Source organism: Hippocampus guttulatus, chromosome 13 (genome assembly GCF_054856545.1).
Source record: "Hippocampus guttulatus isolate MCC_2025c chromosome 13, RoL_Hgut_1.0, whole genome shotgun sequence".
Taxonomy (NCBI): Eukaryota; Metazoa; Chordata; class Actinopteri; order Syngnathiformes; family Syngnathidae; genus Hippocampus; species Hippocampus guttulatus.
In genome coordinates this window covers 12,454,398-12,472,922 of record NC_141273.1, presented here as the reverse complement: position 1 = coordinate 12,472,922, position 18,525 = coordinate 12,454,398, and the positions used below count along the sequence as shown (strand labels likewise).

Here is an 18,525-nt window from a genome sequence, read left to right as displayed (position 1 = left end):
TGGAATAGTGGGTGTGAAGATTTAACACCTCACTCCTCCCGCCCCGTTGCGATGGATGGGGTTTTCCGACAAGTACCGTACCCCCCCCCCCCCCCCGCCCCAGTATAGACGGCTCCTGCTTTTTGTACTTCAGTGTTAACTTTTTAATGGCGAGTGTGCAATGATACAAATCGCTTCCAATTCATTTTTTAACATTTCTTCGCACACAAGACTTTACTGACTGTAAAAACAAACAAAAAAATGACCTGGGACATATTTTATAATCGTATTCCTGACGTTGCAATGTTCTTCATATTTTTCCCCAAACACGTCCAATTTCAAGCGATACAGGCCGTAAGTCATCTCTCAGTATCATTGAGGAAAAATAGTTCCGTGTCTCCGTGTTCTGCTTAAATGTAGCGCAACCTTTAATTTCTTTCGCGATTTTCGGTGTGAGAGGCTTACATGACAGCACAGGAAACGACAAGCCGAACATTATGGGCTACCGGTTTTCACTTTGTTGGAAAAATGCGGGCACCAGCTCGACACCACCTTGTGGCTTCCATTGCTGCGCCAGCATCCCTAAACACACACGCACACACACACACACATGCACACACACACACACACACACTAACACACATTTGCAAGGACTAACTGGCAAACATCCTGCACATGAAGACGCGGTGGAGGTTATTTTGCTTGGACTCTTTATTAACCACCATCTTTTAGGCAGAGCAGTTTGGAACCCATAAGTTGCTCATGTCAAGTGCAAGAGCGAGTGGATTTTTTTAATTTTTTTGTTCCTTTCCCTTCTGCTTTTGGTGGGGAGGACAGAATGTACAAGAAAGGCGGCGGGCGGGCAGGAAGAGAGTGGCTAAAGCCTTAATGATATGGTGTGTGATTGTAACCTTCGTGTGTGCATGTTTCAGAGAGAGAGAAAAGAGAGAGAGAGAAAAACAGTTGACTTTCCAATAAGTTTTATTATCATTCCCCCTCCTCTTGGGAACATCAATATCCGACCTGTGGTAGCTTTTATGTGTTTTGATTTGTCAGAGCCCAGTTTAGTTTGGTGCAAGACAGTGCAATGTAGCAAAGCGTACTATATTTGGAATCATGGTTTAACATTCCATTTACAGTTGAGGAAAGCAACCAACTGCAGCGCTTAAAGCCTGCGGATGTTGACTTTTCTGTAACCCGCTCACTGTTGAAATGACTTTTTTTTTTCTTCCTGCTTTCGATTTTCCTTTCCGCCGCCTGTGTTCACAGTGCAAGCTGAGACGGGGTTTTCTTTTATTACAGGGTGCGAGTGGCTAATATCAGTCATACACTCATTTTAAGATCCAATTGAAATTAATTTAATTTATTGTGGAGCAAATATCAACAAGATTATACATCTAAAAATGTTTTTTTCATGTGGTTGTCTCGAGACTGTGCAATTCCACTTGTTTATAGGGATGGGCAAGTACAGGTACCAAATATCGCTATCTTCCCGATACCCGCCTTATTTATAGGTATTCGGTATTATTGGAGGCGACCGATACCAGCCACTGATACTTGAGTGAAAGAAAGTCGGACATCAATTACCATTTGTTAATAGCGATGAACAAGTACAGGTACCAAATATCGCTATCTTGCCGATATTCGCCTTATTTATGTGGGTGTTGCAACACCTACACTTTTCATGCTACCACCTACCTTTACTCTTTTTTAAAGATCAGCAGACAAGGTCAAATGCTTTAGTAGCTAAAAAAAATAAATAAAACATGGACGGTGAGACACAAACGGCCGGACTTCGGACACCCCTGGTATAAGCCATCAAGCTCTCCCTTCTCTACCATGAATGCAGTTAATGAGGGCCCGGCCCCGTGATAATCATGCTTCAGGTATGTTGATTGGTTTGGCAGAGGTGGGCCCTTGCCAGAGTCGTTTTGCACGCGCCGCTGCCCATAAAAAGCGCCCCCTCGGCTGTGCTGGTGTGCGTGTCAGAGTGAGATGCTGGGGAGAGATGAGGGAGGGGGCAAAGGAGGAAAGAAATGAAAGAAAAGACACAATGAGATGGGAGGTAGGCAGGACAAGAATCATTGCTGTGGATGTCTTCATTTAGCCGGACTTGCGTCCAGAAATCTTAATCGAATGAGCCTTGAATTGGTCGTCGCCAATTTTTGTTCGGAGAACTGGTTCTTATTTTGTACACTTTATGGAACAATTGTTGAAACTGAAATCTGTCAACTTCCCCTCTAGGTCAAGCAAGTGCGCTCTCATTGTGCTTTTATCCTCTTCCTGAAAATTCAAAAGATGTCTGCGGGGGATAGTTTGTGGTCATCGATGACCATGAATTTCAGATTCATTAATCGGGCCTTGGATTAAATGATACTCTCATGTCCTCATCGCTCTTCCTGCAAAGGCATTTTGGACCTCTCCGTGCATTCAACTTGTTGAGTCCAACTGCACTAAGGTGTCCTGAGTTTTTGCGCCGTATGCCAATGACATGCTTGGCGGTTGTTCAAACTTTGACATTTCGGCATCCCGCCTTTCACTAAAACATTGTCCAAATTCTGAATTGCAGGACTTTTCAGGATCATTTGATTGTAGCGTGATCCTCAAAGCATAAGAGAGGTAACCATAGGAGACTTCTCTTTACTTGAGTAAAGGTAATTATCTTGTGGTGCTTACATTTTCCCAAAGCTAAGATTAGAAAGTGGCTTACTTCTGGTTATATTTGGGATACTCAGAGGAGCCAAGTTTACTTCCCGGCGACCACCTCACCAAGACAACCGTGGAAAAGCAGACATACGTCTCCGTCAACGCTCCAGTGTTGGACAAGCCCATGCGAGACACAATGATGCCATTGACTGTGTTTCGACGTCAGTTGGCCCGCTGTCTGTCCAACCTTTTCCCCCTTTGTCTTTTTTTTTTTCTTTTCGGACCGCTTCCCCAACCCCGCCGTGCGTTGTCATTTCCTGTCTTGCGCTCCAACCGTGCGCCGCTCGCTAAAACAGCCAAACCTCCGTGAAAGCGCGGCATAATTAGAATAAAAGCCTCTTTGCATTACGGGGTGCTTTGAGCCCGCCGTTGTTCTTTGAGGAACGTAATCGGTGCCACATTGACTTTTCAAAGTGCTCGGTTTTGTCTTCATCAAGATGTTTAATAAATTGTGCACCGAGTACTTTTTTCCACCCTAAACGAACCAATGGAAAGTATATATAAAGTAAATCAGGAGTAAACCCTAATGGCAAACTTGTCGTGCCCCATGATGTGTGTTGACTGCCGGTGATAATCTTCCTTTTTTTTTTTTTTAATGGAGCAGCACAAACTGTTTTAAGAACAACATCAAACAGTCTTTATTCGTAGTGGTTTTCACCCTTTGAACATGAATGAGGGGAGACACGAAGGGGAGGTTGCAGACGAGTCGATAAATGATGATGTGTGCAAATGTTCTGTCCTGCCCTCGGGCTCATCTCCCTCGTGGTCAATAGCGGCGCCTGCTTAGCAAAATGAAAGGGGGACCAATTGGAGGAGGAAAACTCACCACCTGAATCATGCATGAGACAAAAGCGCAAACTGTTTGATTTATGGAGGCAACACTGACAGGCGGCCTTTTGTGTGCTACTAATGTCATGCTGGGGACGTATGTTGTGTGGAGGTCAGAGCATCCGATGCCCTCTTTAGCACGACACAATATCGTTGATGCTTTTCCATCGACAACATGGGATACGACAAAGCAGAGATGGCGGACTTGAATTGAGTCTGACTTAAGGTGCCAATTTTTTAGGACTCGGGACTTGCTTGGCTAAACTGTAAGGAAACTCATCTTGATTTATTCATAAGACCCGACTTGACTCAAGCTACGTGACTTGATAAGTTTACATTACTTTTGAGGGTCTTCATTTTCAAGCTAATGTGCCATTTGATTTTTGAAAGATACGTTTTGTTGTTTTTTTCAATTTTCTGAATTTAAATATGTATACCTTTCATCATGTTTTCTTTCAATTATATATTCCACCAGGGCTCCGAATCACGCTAACACCAACTTATTTTGTGATTCACGCTGGCGTGTTTGAAGTCAATGTTGTAGTGAGCGTATCTTTTAGATTCTAATTTCAAACCTGCATTTTGTAAAAATTGGATCACAAAATGTGGCGTGGTTAAATAAGGAGATAAAAAGTTTCTTACGTTATTACATAGTTCACTGTTAAATAATAATAACCATAAATTATGTGGTGCTACAGTGTGTTCCGGGCCCACTGATGCATATGTCTTTCCTGTGCACTATTTTGAAGCAGACTGACTTGAGTCTTGATATTATTGCCACAATGCGCACATTGATCATGTCCATCAAGGTGGAAGTGAGTTGTGGGGGAGATGCTGTGATGTTGACGTTGCTGTGGTAATAGATTTCGGGGTTATGGAGAAATGCCGCTGTCAGCAGAAACACGCAGGCGAGCAAAAAAATAAATAAATAATAAAAATCAATGTTGCAGACAGCAGCAGAGAGACTGTATGCGTGCGAGCAACCTGTCCAGGCATGTCCAAACCCCCATCCAATCACACATTGAGCCCCCATCGCAATTTCTTGTAAAAGGACAAAACAAGGTGAACCGTGAACACGGTGCTTCAATGACAAAGGAAAAGAATTGCACAGTATTGTAACAGCACGTGGCGAATAAACTGCACTGTCCTTTAGGCTAAAAAGAAATTGCGCATCTCATTTGTGTTGCACCACTAACTGTTGGTCTATGATTGGGTTGACATTTGCTTCATTTTATGTCCTTGGCTGTTCCATAAAAAATAATTAGTGCTTAATGTGTTTTTTTTTGTTGTTGTCGAGCTCTTCAATCTCACTCTTGTTGGTGTCATCACTGCTTATTCGATCATCGTGGACTAAAGCGTTTTTTCCTTCTCTCCCTCCTATAGATGACGGATTCATCTTGTAAACGCCAAGCTGAAGGAACCGTAAAGTCTTAAAGCACCACTTGCAGAAAGTGCAGCGAGACAGACCACGGATAGATTCGAGCCACCTTCACATCGGCCATTGTTGAACTTAACTTGAGATCAACACAACACAAATGTGGACCTCTCCAAACACTCAAATAACCTGAAGAAAACAAACGACGCTAGAAACACAAAAAAACTTTGTAGCCATGTCTGACATGACACATCGCCACCTGCGGCACAAGCTACAAAGTCTCAGTAGACGGCTCGATGAACTGGAGGAAGCCACCAACAAGCTGCAGAAGTCTGAAGATGAGTTGCTCGACATTCAGGTTAGTAACGGTTGTTAACGATGTTTGCGGTAGAGAACTAAATGAATCAACAGGTAAACTCTCTTTCCTACAGGACAAGATCATCCAGGCAGAAGGCAGCAATTCATCCTTGCTTGCCGACGTCGAGGCCCTGAGGAAACGCCTCTTGAAAATCCAAGGTAAAGATGAGGAGGTACGCAAAGCGGAAGACCTCTGCCGTACCGTCAGAGAGAAACTGGAGGAAGAGGAAAACCTAACAATGGAGCTGAAAGCCGAGATCGAACATCTACAGCGGAGGATGGCGGAACTGGAGAAACTGGAGGAAGCTTTTGGGAAAAGCAAGTCAGACTGTAGCCAGCTCTGTCTCAGCCTCAATGAAGAGAAAAACTTAACCAGGAAGCTCTCAACCGAGTTGGATGCCCTCAAAGCACGTTTAAAGGAAATAGAGGGGTCGGAGGTGAAACTAGACAAAGCGGAGCAAACTTTAGCGGCGGACCTGGACAAGCTGAAGGGTTTCTGCCAGGCTTTTGAAAATGAGCATAAGAGGATACGAGAGAAGCAAAGAGAAGATGAGAAGATCATTCTCAAGCTGACGGAGAAACTGGAGCGCCTAGGCATGTCTGTAGATCCGGGTCGTGCGGACTTCATGAGGTCGAGAATTGAAGAGGAGCTTTCTTCTACAGGCATCCACGCCAGTAACTTGACCGGACGCAAGAAGAGCCTCGACTATAACATTGGCCTGCTGAATAAATCAGAAAATCAGAAGAATAGTGGCCTTGCAGGGTCAACCGAGGAGGACAACAAAGTGAAGGAGTTGACACAGGAAGTGGAACGGCTTAAGAACCGCCTCAAACAGCTGGAGATTGTGGAGGATGACTTGAAGAGCTCAGAGTCAAAAAACGGCGAGCTTCACGAAAAGTTCCAGATGGAACGCGACCGGGCTCGCCAACTGAGCGAGCAGGTGGAAGAGCTCAGGACACAGCTGTGTAGCAAAGGCGGAATCGGAGGCCACAGAACTGGTAACGTGGATAAGGAAGGCAACGGAAGTGCTAACTTCTGCCCCAGCAGCCCTGCCAAGCACCTGGAGAATGGCAAAGCGGAGAATGAAGAGATTGCGAAGGGAAGTTTCAGGCAAGAGAAGCCCAAATATCGGAGCGCTGCATCGGTCACAGAGCCCGGCTCACCGAAGCACCGGGTGAGGGAGTTGTCTCCTCAGCACAAGAGAGAAACCAAGCTGAGAACTAAAGAGCTCGGCAACTCGGAGGAAAGTTCTGCGATTTCCCTTAATAGAGCCATCAGTCCTGCACACAAAAGTAGGAGGACCCCCAAAACCCCAAATGCGCTTGTTTCATCCGATAACGGAATAAAAGACACGGGCAGAGGAACTGAGGAAAAAGCATACAAGGGAACAATGTACAGCTCTTTAAATACACCGTCCAGTGATATTAAAAAGGTGTCTGTTCTTAGTCGCTACCCCCCAGCAGCTCATGACCAGAAGCCCCTGAGGACAGCTCACAGACAGAGTGATGGGGACACCAAAAAGAGCCGAATGGAAAAAATGTCAAAATTGTACGGCGGCAGTGACACGGAATCAAACAACTCGGATGTTGTGCCCGAGAGCAGTACCGCTGCACTGGAGAAGGACACGGAGCTCACCTCGGACCAGGAATCGATAGACCCTGTTCAACATTCCGCCTCTGTCACCTCCAGCCTGTCCAAGGCTAACGGATCCTACAAAGCTTACAGATCCAATGTCAATCAACTGCTGCCAAATGACCAGGGGTCGGAGGGTCATTCCTCTGCTTCAGAAACCGAGTCGACCGGTTCAAGGCCCTCAGAACCGGAGACTGTGAATGAAACGACTACTACAACTCAGAGCGGTAGGCCTGCAACCTCGAGATATTCTCGCTTTTCCCAGGTCAAGGACTCGCATTCAGAGGGTTCTTCCTCCAGGAGCTCATTCGACGAAGAGAAAGCACATTTAGCCGAGGGAGGCGGTAATGCTTCATCGGGGCTCGAAGTCCAGCGCGTTTGCAGTCCGCGTGAGGCGCTGAGGTCTAAAGCGGTCATCAAACCGGCCATTGTTGAGATCGACAGGAAAGAAATGATGATTTCGGAGCCCCTGCCCGCTAACGGCAAGCCCAGGATATCCACCAAACCCACGTTGACCAACACCAGTAAAATCACGAGCAGTATAACAATCTATCCCAATGACCCGAGCTCCTCCAGAAACAGCAGTCGCAGCAGCAGTGTGTCCAGTGAGCCCTTGTCCGCCAAGGAACGCCACACCTCCACCAGTAACTTTCTCATAGGTAAGTTGACCGTCATTCAAATCACTTGAGTCCCTCCCAGAAGTTTTTAGTATCACCACAATCCAACAGTGCCGATTCAAAATCTGTGTTTTATTTAGAAGTTGAATTATATGTATCTATGTACTCAGATATCGAATTCATTCTCGCTTCTTTCACTGGATAGGCCCAAGTGGCGAACACCATGGCAGCGTCTCGGTCCCTTATGAAATCTCCATCCCCAAGAGTGAGATCACAATGCGGTCAAGCCAGGACCAGGACCCTGGAACAGATCACCACAACGATTCCTCATCCAAATCCAGACTCCACAGCACCTCCAGAGTCGAAACAGCCATGAGGCACACGGCCTACCAACACAGCAGCGGCTTTAGCCACCATTCTCCAGACGCTACCTCTGCTGACCTCAACGACACGGATTCGGCCTTCGAAAGCTCTAATAGCAGCACCACTTTCACCAGCTGGCAAAACCAAAGTCTTACACAGTACTCCCAAGAAGAGCGTATCCCAGACGCAAAGAATGTAACCGTGAGAACCACTTGGAAGAACAAAGGCATTGCATCCGATGAAAAGGGGAGACGAAGAGCGGGAGGAAGGATGATTACGGAAGGGGGTTCTGAGGATGAGGCCGAAAGCGCAACAACGTGGAGGGCTTATCTGGCAACAACGGTCGACTCCGAGGACTCTGTGAGCCATGGATCGAGAACTACCGGGATTGTTTCTGCTCTCAGGGCAGCCAAGCCGTCCTTGGCGGATGTAAGGCCTTTTAAAAATGGCCATATTCAGACAAGCTGGTAGTCGGCGTTGCAAGACTGATTCGTTTGTGTTGTTGCAGATGAGCACGCGGACCGTTGACAAAGACGCGGAGGACTTGGCGCTCCATCGTGGTGGAAGTGCCAAGTTGGAAGCGGGAGCCCTCGGAAGGACTGTGTCTCACGCGCCCGTTACCTCTCAGTCGTGGAGCCGCCCATACTCGCAACGGCCACAGGTACAACTGATGACTCCTGACGTGCTGCTACAAAAATAAATGAGAGGAGCGATATGCTAGATTCAAGCAAACATCAGTACATTATGCCACAGTTTCCACCATTTTCTGCTACTTGAGTGTTAGCTCAGCGTGCACCAGTCTTGCGTTCCCACACGGCATAAAACGGAAAAGGGTGGGACCAAAAGTCACAGAGGGTGGAAATGAATAAGCTATTAACAACTGGAAAAGAAGGCTTGAAATACCTCCAAGAGAAGAAAATAGTTTTCCTGTATTTGTGCGCGCCACCTGCAAGATGTGTGGCATCAACATGCCTCTATTTTTTTTTTATATTAGTGTGGTTTTGCATTCATAGTTCCTTTCGCTAATGACTGCAGCGAATTGAATTTAATGTCAGGGGAAAGTTCTGCGGCGATAGTAATTGCTTATCGAGTGGGCTCCACGGCTCCAATAACATTTCTTTCTGTCAGAATGATAAAGTAAGCGAGGCTGGGAAAGAATCTTGTGTTTTCTTGCTTAAATTAATGCCAAGCAAACATCAAATATACAGTACACTGGAAGAGAACCATTCATCACCGTCGGTCCAAATTGTCCAAATATTTCAAAGAACGTTATCGCAGAGGATTATCCATTTATGGATGTTGTCTTGTCACATAGGCGGATTTTAACTGAGGAAACGCGACTTTAAAATCTTACAGCGAGGAAATATTCCACATACTCTGGTATCACATTTTGCATGGCAAGGAATTGGCCTTCGAGCGGGATTACTCACAGGCCAGCCAGTCCCTTGTGGGAATGCAGAGATCAACAAGAAAACCTCTAACTGAACCTCCAATCATTCAAAATGACACTTTCCAAGCCCCCGCAAAAAAAAAAGCCGCATGCCTACATAATGATGCTGTTTTGATTTAAAATCGCATTATGGTGAAACTATGGTACCAGTCATGGATAATGAAATGAAACTTGAGAGAAAATCTGTTTTAACAAGGCACCACTTGGAATTCTCTAACAAGTCCTCGAACACTACGTAGAACCTTTGCATTGCATACAATGAAAGAGTTGTGAGCTGTTGAAATACTTGCTCATGGTTGGTTGCTTGGCATAGAGCTTGAGAATTCATTTTAAAGAATACAAAATAGGAGGCACTGCTAAAATAAACCATCCTGAGATCAAGACAGCAAGTTGTTTGACAGTCTACACAAATCACGCCAAAATAAATAAATACAGTGGTACCTCTACTTAAAAAATTAATTGGTTCTGGAAGAAATTTCTTCACTTGAAAATGTTGTACGTAGAGACACGTTTTCCATGTAAATGCCCTAATCCGTTACAAGAAAAAAAAATTCAGACATAAATGTTTCCGACTGCATCAAAATATGTAACAAATACATGTTACAATTAGATTATTGCGCAATAAATGAGAGTTGCGCAGAATGTAAAAAGCAAAGAAGAGATTAAATAATAAAAATGACGGTCTTTTAACTTTTAACTGCGTCCTCATCGTTTTTTTGCCCTCCTTAGTTCATGTTCTCCCTCCGAAGTGGTTTTTGCCTGGCGTTTTGTAAAGAACTGATCCAAGGACGTTTGGCTTTTAACGATCCTTCGAAAATGTCCAAGGCAAACATCCGCATAGTGAGCGATCGCCCGACTGGTGAACACTTTTTCTGGGTGATTCACATTTAGTTAAAACTATCGGAATGCCTCATGGCCCGAGGGGCGAATGACGAGGACGCTGCATAGACACATACGGTAGAGGTCCCTCTTAGCCAATGGGATGTCAGGATGATGCTCGGTTGTAGCCAATGGCAAAGCAGCTATAAGTAAGTTGCGTTCAGAAAACTCTGAGCTGCGAGTGGCACCCCACACTGTATTTTTACCTTTAATATCTCGACATTTCTTTCGTAACAAGAGGCGATATTTTCCTGTTGAGCCGTTTCGGAACTTGAAAATTTCATATGAAGAGACGTTCGTAAGTAGAGGTACCACTGTACGCGAACCACCTAAAGGCAGTTTTGTTGGATATGCCTTCCGTCTGTACTGTGCCTTCATTTTAGTCGAATTTCTGTCGGTCTCCTGGAAGACCGACGTATCAGCACTCCCAGAAAAAAAAACTTCTGCTTTGTATTTGGGGAAAATACATATTCAAAGCTGATCAAATACAGAACAGCCACTGGTGTTTTTGCTATATATATTGGGAGCATAGATGAGCCCACACCGCACTACCCCCGACACTGGAAACTCCGCTGAGGTCTGTCATCTCCAGCCAGACGATTAAACTCACTGTCCAGGGGACTTCTTCCCCTCCGTTGCTTCACAGAGTCAAGCACAAGTATAGAGCGGTCGGAAGCCCACCACCCACTCTTGAATAATTAGCTATTCAAACCATGGAAGATTGAAGCACTGTGGAATCGACTCCTCAAGATGTGGAATTCTGCCATGGGTCAGGGTCCACCTCATCTTCACTCGAAGGCCTTGGCCGCGACTCTTTCATTACTTGGACGCTGACAGACACATTGTAAAAGCTCAGAGGCAATGTTTTCTCTTTCACTTTGTCTCCTCTACCTGACCCCGTCTAACATCAGTCATCCTTGAGTGGTTACCATGGAGCCGCTTTCAGAAAGAACTTTCAGAAAGACCCCCACCCCCCAGAACCCACCCGCTCCCGTCCTGCAGCTCAGATGTGGTCATTCAGCAATGACCCGACGTACCGCCTGCCTCCTTCATTCAGCGTTTAGTCAGTTGTGCATTTAGGGAATTTCCTCAACCCATTTGCTTGATTTGCAGCCCCGATGGAACCTCGTTCATCCTGATTTTTATTTTTTTTTTGTGGAGCAACAAAGTGGTCACTTCATTTGGAGAGTGGCGGTTAGCGACACAAATTGACCAGACTGCAAGAAAAACACAGTTCAAATGGTGGTCATTGTTAGTCTTCTCGGCATTTCTTTTAGTACGGCCAATAATGTTTGGCTTGGATTGCCGGCACATTTTCACTGGTCTGTACTGTGTTCAATCCCGAGAGGTTTGGATAAATACAGCTGCAGTCAGGACAGTGGGAGGTGGGGGATTAGTATGTGATTGCGGTGTCAAAGGTTGACAGTGGAGGCTTGTATTATTACGAGGCTTGCGTGGAGACTATGAATGCATCCTAAACTGGCTTGATTGGTGCATAATAATTTGCTCCAAATCAGCGCAATTTCCATTGTTCCAGACATAAAGAACGTCTGTACATTTATTCTTTGGTCATGAACCAAGGAGGAAGGAAATTGCAGATGTCAGCTTGCTGTACCCCAACAAATCAATCGTCATTCAAGGAGGAGACAACACTTCATTGCTTTTGAGTGGCTTGCAGTCAGCCTGACCCGAACAATCATTGATTATCATCCATCCAGCTATCCGTTTTCCGATCCACTTTATCCTCACAAGGGTCCGTCTTTGGACACCCCGAACCGGTTGCCAGCCAATCGCAGGGCACAAAGAGACGAACAACCATTCGCTCTCACACGCACACCGAGGGACAATTTCGAGTGTTCCATTAACCCGCCGTGCATGTTTTGGGAATGTGGGAGGAAACCGGAGTACCCGGAGAAAACCCACGCAGGCACGGGGGAAACATGCAAACTCCACACAGGGGAGGCCGGAGTCGGGATTGAACCCGAGACCTCTGCACTGTGAGGTCGACGCGCTAACCAGCCTCATTGATTATCAGGCAAACTTTTTTTTTTCGATTTTAAAGCTTTGACGTTTACAGAGCTGGTCTTTTTTTTAAGGGTGAGGATGAGCCATGGCTGGCTTAAGGAAGAACACGTTTTGTGGTGCTCTAGGTCGTTCTTAGTCATCTTCCACAAATCAGCAAGTCTCTTTTTAACTCACAAACAGATGGTCAAACAAACACAAATATGACATTCTACTGAGTGACATTGTAGTTCTACTGGACAGGGTCACGCAGTGTTTTTGCTAAAATAGCTAATTTAATGTTGCCCTAAGACTTTCACACCAAATTGCCCAGGACTGGCTCCACTTTGAATGGTACATGAAATGAATTCAGTAAAGGCATCGGGAAACCTCATTATGCTTCCGTGAATGAGATCTATTTTGTGACAGCTAATGAGAAAGGCACCCCGCCAAAAAAAAATAAAAAATCCCGTGTTGAGTCTAAAATCAGAGGCGAGGTGTACTGAACGTCTGGAATATGACACGGCAAGCAGGCCGATGTCGATCCGACCACAAAAAGCGGTTCAAGGTAGCCTTTGAATTAACCTTTATCCGGACTCATCAAGCGTGACCACCGATTTTCTGACACGTGTCAACTGAACTCTAGAACGGAGCGCATTGGAAGAGGTCATTTCATAATTTTGCTCCGCATGGCAAAGTCATTCTTTAAAAATTGCATGCGAGACAAAGGGCAGACAGGTTGGGAAGTGGCGATGTAATTGCTTCCGCAGACGCTGAAATCTGCAGGCAGCGCGGATCACTTGCCGGACGCGAGCTGTACATTTTTCCTTAAACACCTCAGCACGTTCATCGAGGCTAGAGCACGCTTTCCCCAAATTTGGTTAGGCTACATTTCCACAATGTTCCCAACGGCAACGGCTGCCCAGTTTCCCCAGAACGTAGTGCGTCGTGGGATTTTGTCCATTTCAACATTATTCCACGTTAAACGTTTTCTGGATAATGAACATCGATGGGGGAGAAAAAGGCTTCAAAATCCCAAATACTCGGCTGATTGTTTTGCTATTTTCATCGGTTGAAGTGGGCATGAGTAGGCATGTGCACATGAATCTTGGTGACACTTTTTCCTCACACTCAGCGACGTTATTTTTACACGTACATGAAGCATTTTAGCCTGTCCTCCAATCGGGGCTTCTGTCGCTGCCGCCATTAGAGTGTAAAATTTGCGTTACTCTCCCGAACCAAAACTTTATGAACCGTAAACCCTTAACTCATAACAAGGAATGCAGAAGAAATGAATTGGACATTATGACCGCTACAAGAAATTGCGTGATGGCCAGTAAAATGGCTTACAGCATTTTACATTGAACCCAATAAAACACATTTTAGGTCCCGACCCCCAGTTTGGGAAAGCCTAATTGAGAGCAGTCTGCCAAGTTCATTCCTAATAAGCCAGGCTGACTTGAGTGTTTTCTTTGTTGCCAGACGCAATTTCCTGTTTAAATTTGCCATTTCGTAGCATTCATACACGTGAACAGGAGCCGCTATGTGTGATGACGCCAGAACTTGGTCGGTGGCTGTTACTCTGCCGGGACACATTAACAGCATTTATAGCGGAGCTGACGTTCCTCTTAGCCAAATATTGACTCAAAGCCACACGTGGACAAGTTCTCACACTCGCCAACCGACTTTACTTTTGCCTGAACTGTAAGAACATTTATTCTGGAAGACGTGACATTTTATTGTCAAGTGAGGAAAATATGTGTCTCGCCGAGCTCAAGTGGGGAAGGAAAAAAAAAAAGTTGTTCAATGGAGTTCCCAGGTGGCAAACGTTGTGTGACTCTATGCGGCACAGACGTGAAGCCGTGTTCACTCTGCCATCCATCCATCCATCCATCTTCTACCGCTTATCCGGGGCCGGGTCGCGGGGGCAACAGCTTTAGCAGGAAAGCCCAGACTTCCCTCTCCCTAGCTACTTCTTCCAGCTCTCCCCGGGGGATCCCGAGGCGTTCCCAGGCCAGCTGGGTGACATCGTCACTCCAGCGTGTCCTGGGTCTTCCTCGGGGTCTCCTCCCGGTGGGACATGCCCGGAACACCTCACCAGGGAGGCGTTCAGGAGGCATCCGAATCAGATGCCCAAGCCACCTCATCTGGCTCCTCTCGATGTGGAGGAGAAGCGGCTCGACTCTGAGCCCCTCCCGGATGACCGAGCTTCTCACCTTATCTCTAAGGGAGAGCCCGGACACCCTGCGGAGAAAACTCATTTCGGCCGCTTGTATCCGGGATCTCGTTCTTTCGGTCACGACCCATAGCTCGTGACCATAGATGAGGGTTGGAACGTAGATCGACCGGTAAATTGAGAGCTTCGCCCTTCGGCTCAGCTCCTTCTTCACCACGACAGACCGATACAACGTCCGCATCACAGCAGACGCTGCACCGATCCGCCTGTCGATCTCTCGCTCCCTCCTGCCCTCACTCGTGAACAAGACCCCAAGATACTTAAACTCCTCCACTTGGGGCAAGATCTCTCCCCCGACCCGGAGGGGGCACTCCACCCTTTTCCGACTGAGGACCATGGTTTCAGATTTGGAGGTGCTGATTTTCATCCCAACCGCTTCACACTCGGCTGCGAAACGCTCCAGTGAGAGTTGGAGAGCCCCGTTTGAAGGAGCCAACAGCACCACATCTGCAAAAAGCAGGGATGCAATACTGAGGCCACCAAAACGGTGGCCTCAACGCTTCGGCTGCGCCTAGAAATTCTGTCCATAAAGATTATGAACAGAATCGGCGACAAAGGGCAGCCTTGGCGGAGTCCTACCCTCACTGGAAACGATTCCGACTTACTGCCGGCAATGCGAACCAAACTCTGACATCGGTGGTATAGTGACCGAATAGCCCGTATCAGGGGTTTCGGTACCCCATACCCACGAAGCACCCCCCACAGAACTCCCCGAGGGACACGGTCAAACGCCTTCTCCAAGTCCACAAAACACATGTAGACTGGTTGGGCGAATTCCCACATACCCTCGAGGACCCTGCTAAGGGTGTAGAGCTGGTCCACTGTTCCACGGCCGGGACGAAAACCACACTGCTCCTCCTCAATCTGAGGCTCGACTTCCTGACGGACCCTCCTCTCCAGCACCCCTGAATAGACCTTACCAGGGAGGCTGAGGAGTGTGATCCCTCTGTAGTTGGAACACACCCTCCGGTCCCCCTTTTTAAAAAGAGGGACTACCACCCCGGTCTGCCAATCCAGAGGCACTCTCCCCGTTGACCACGCGATGTTGCAGAGGCGTGTCAACCAGGACAGCCCCACAACATCCAGAGCCTTGAGGAACTCCGGGCGGATCTCATCCACCCCTGGGGCCCTGCCACCGAGGAGCTTTTTAACCACATCGGTGACTTCAACCACAGAGATAGGAGAGCCCACCTCAGGGTCCTCAGACTCTGCTTCCTCCAAGGAAGACGTGTTGGTGGAGTTGAGGAGGTCTTCGAAGTACTCTACTACTAGTCCCGAGTCGAAGTCAGCAGTGCCCCATCCCCACTGTACACAGTGTTAGTGGTGCACTGCTTCCCCCTCCTGAGACGTCGGATGGTGGACCAGAATTTCCTCGAAGCCGTCCGGAAGTCGGCTTCCATGGCCTCACCGAAATCTTCCCACGCTCGGGTTTTTGCCTCGGCGACCACCGAAGCTGCGTTCCGCTTGGCCAGTCGATACCCGTCAGCTGCCTCTGGGGTCCCACAGGCCATAAAGGCTCGATAGGACTCCTTCTTCAGCTTGACGGCATCCCTTACTGCTGGTGTCCACCAGCGAGTACGAGGGTTGCCGCCACGACAGGCACCAACCACCTTACGGCCACAACTCAGATTGGCCGCCTCAACAATAGAGGCACGGAACATGGTCCACTCGGACTCAATGTCCCCCGTCTCCCCCGGAACATGGGAAAAGCTCTGTCGGAGGTGGGAGTTGAAACTCCTTCTGACAGGGGATTCCGCCAGACGCTCCCAACAAACCCTCACAAACATCGACAGCCTCGTCGTCCGGTGCGCTTTATGCAGGGACGCGGGCTTTTCAGTTTGCCCCCTTTAATTCCAAATTCCTTCCTGTCACCTTCGCGTTCTCATTCTCAGGGCATCTAATCCCTCGCAGGCGTACATCTTGTCGTAACACTGTAACGAAAACTCCTTCCTGCTTCCACGTCGACTAATCATTGGTTGCCCTGTGGCACCATGCTGCCCCTCATAGGCCACTCGTGGTACTGTGACAAAACCGATGTATCTTTTTTTGGGGGGGGGTCATTATGAGTACACGATAGAACATATAAGCGCGCAGTTGCCGATTATCCGTCAATGTGTGGCGTCTACCGCATTTTAACCCTTTCAATGCACCCTGTAACCTGACAACATGGTAATACAATACATACAATACAATACATTCTGATTTATATTAATGTCAACTGTCGTAACCGCTGTCCCTGGAAGGGTTAAAAATGAGTGGAAAATGTGTGTGTGGGGGGGGGGGGGGAGAATCTGTATTTGGATCCACGATTCACACGGAAGCAAAATCTTCCGACCATTTTTCGCTTGATGCAGTAAATGTTTGCATTTGTTACAACAAAAGGGCTGACCCTGCATTTATTTATTTTTTTAACAGCCTGGCATTCCTTTTCCTTCACATTGTGTAAACGTGGTTTTCCAGTGTTTTAAACACACCACTTATTATTCCAAACGCAACGCAAGCCCCTTGTTGCTGGCAGTCCGGGAGAGCGTGAAGCCATTTTGGCTCACAGCTTGCTGACCATACAAGGAGAAGATTGCCACCCTAACGTTTCCTCCCCTCAGCGACTCGGAGCAGGAAGTGACCGCAACGGGCACGCCCGCTCCGTGTGCTTGGCGGGTGACTTATTTCCTGCCTGTTGCGCTCCGCGGCACAGCGAAAAGCAAGTCCAGCGGGGCTCGAGTCAAAGCCAATTAGCCTGAATGCCGATTAAAAAAGGCCCTCCCGAGCCATTAAACCAACCAAATATAATTACAGTGCTGGAAATGACTGTAAAAGTCTCACTTTGCAAAGGTCATTCGGGGTTGTGGATGTGCCCTTGTAGCCAGTAAATTAGAAATCTCTTAATTTTGAGCCGTGTTAGTTTTTATTTTATTTAAATTTTTTTTGAGGGGAGCTTGGAGATTTTTTTTCTCACAAAACAGACTGGAGTTTTGTTTTGTTTTTAGCATACGCACGCAAATATCACATCCTTACACGTCTGAAAGACACTTCCAGGACTTTGTCGGCAGTGGAAACTTTCCCATCAAATACCCCAGCGGTGGGAATTCATCAAGAAAAAAAGTCCCCAAAAATATGAGCATTATTTTCTGAACAAGCCAGCGACGTGCAGTTTTTTTCTGTCTTTCTGCTACACCGTAACAGGCCACGAAATGGGGATTAGCATCATAGAAGGGTTTTTTACAACTTCGAAGGTTGCGCAGAAGCGATCAAGTTTAGCCGGGGTTGTTAGAGGAAAAACTTTATTTTATTTTTTTTAATCAAATAATATTACTTTTATTTATTTTTTCCAGCCAATGTTGTAAGATGATTTTGAAGTTATATGAAACTGTTTATGGATCATAGTTTGTAAGATTTTTATGCGTTAATACTGCAAATAATTTATATTTCATGTTTTCAAGCAAGCGTTCTTTCTGTTCTTACACCACTGTTGAAGACTGACAACCCAAAGTATCATTTTCGGTATCATGGTAAACTATATGTATCGTCAAGCGATTATTTGACCTGAGATCTTCCACTATGGACACTGGACACTGTTTTGTTTCAACCACATACTTTTGGGTTGGCACAATTTTCTCACCCACTTTCGTTCACTCACTTTTTTTTTTCTCCCCAGGGTGCAAATGCCGACAACGTCTCATGGAGACAGCACCTTTCCGCCACCAACTCCGTCCCCCCGGGGAGCTCCTACGATCGGTCGCCCAAGACCACGGGCTCGTCGTCCAGAGGGGAGCAGTGGTCCAGTCGTGGTCAAGCGTCAGGAAGGAGCGGCGCAGGCGGCCGGGTCTGGACCCATCGCCAGGCCGAACATCGTTAGCACAACTTGGGGGGGGGGGGGGGGAAGCCAGGTAAGAAGAGCTCATCGAGATTAGCCATTAGCGCATCGATAATACATGCTTAACCCACTTGATGGGTAGCTGTTGGATGGTTTGAACAAATTCTCTTCAATTTTTTTTGGGGGGGGGGGGTTCGGGGGGGGGTCAAACAAAAAACAAAAAAGGAAAAGTCTTCAAACATTTTTTTTCCCTCCTTTGTTAATTTTTTCTGATTTCGCTGTCTTTG

General features: G+C 46.9%; 1 protein-coding gene across 1 annotated transcript in view; it reads left to right on the top strand.

Annotated features, from left to right (window-relative positions):
- luzp1 (leucine zipper protein 1) overlaps positions 1–18,305 on the top strand; it is a 46,477-nt gene extending 28,172 nt beyond the window's left edge. The window contains exons 2-6 of the mRNA XM_086126690.1: positions 4,897–5,246; positions 5,320–7,537; positions 7,701–8,287; positions 8,367–8,519; positions 18,080–18,305. Of these exons, the coding sequence (XP_085982816.1) occupies positions 5,124–5,246; positions 5,320–7,537; positions 7,701–8,287; positions 8,367–8,519; positions 18,080–18,280 (3,282 nt within the window). The 5' untranslated portion in view covers positions 4,897–5,123 and the 3' untranslated portion in view covers positions 18,281–18,305. The remainder of the gene's footprint in view (positions 1–4,896; positions 5,247–5,319; positions 7,538–7,700; positions 8,288–8,366; positions 8,520–18,079) is intronic.
- Positions 18,306–18,525: the final 220 nt, after the last annotated feature.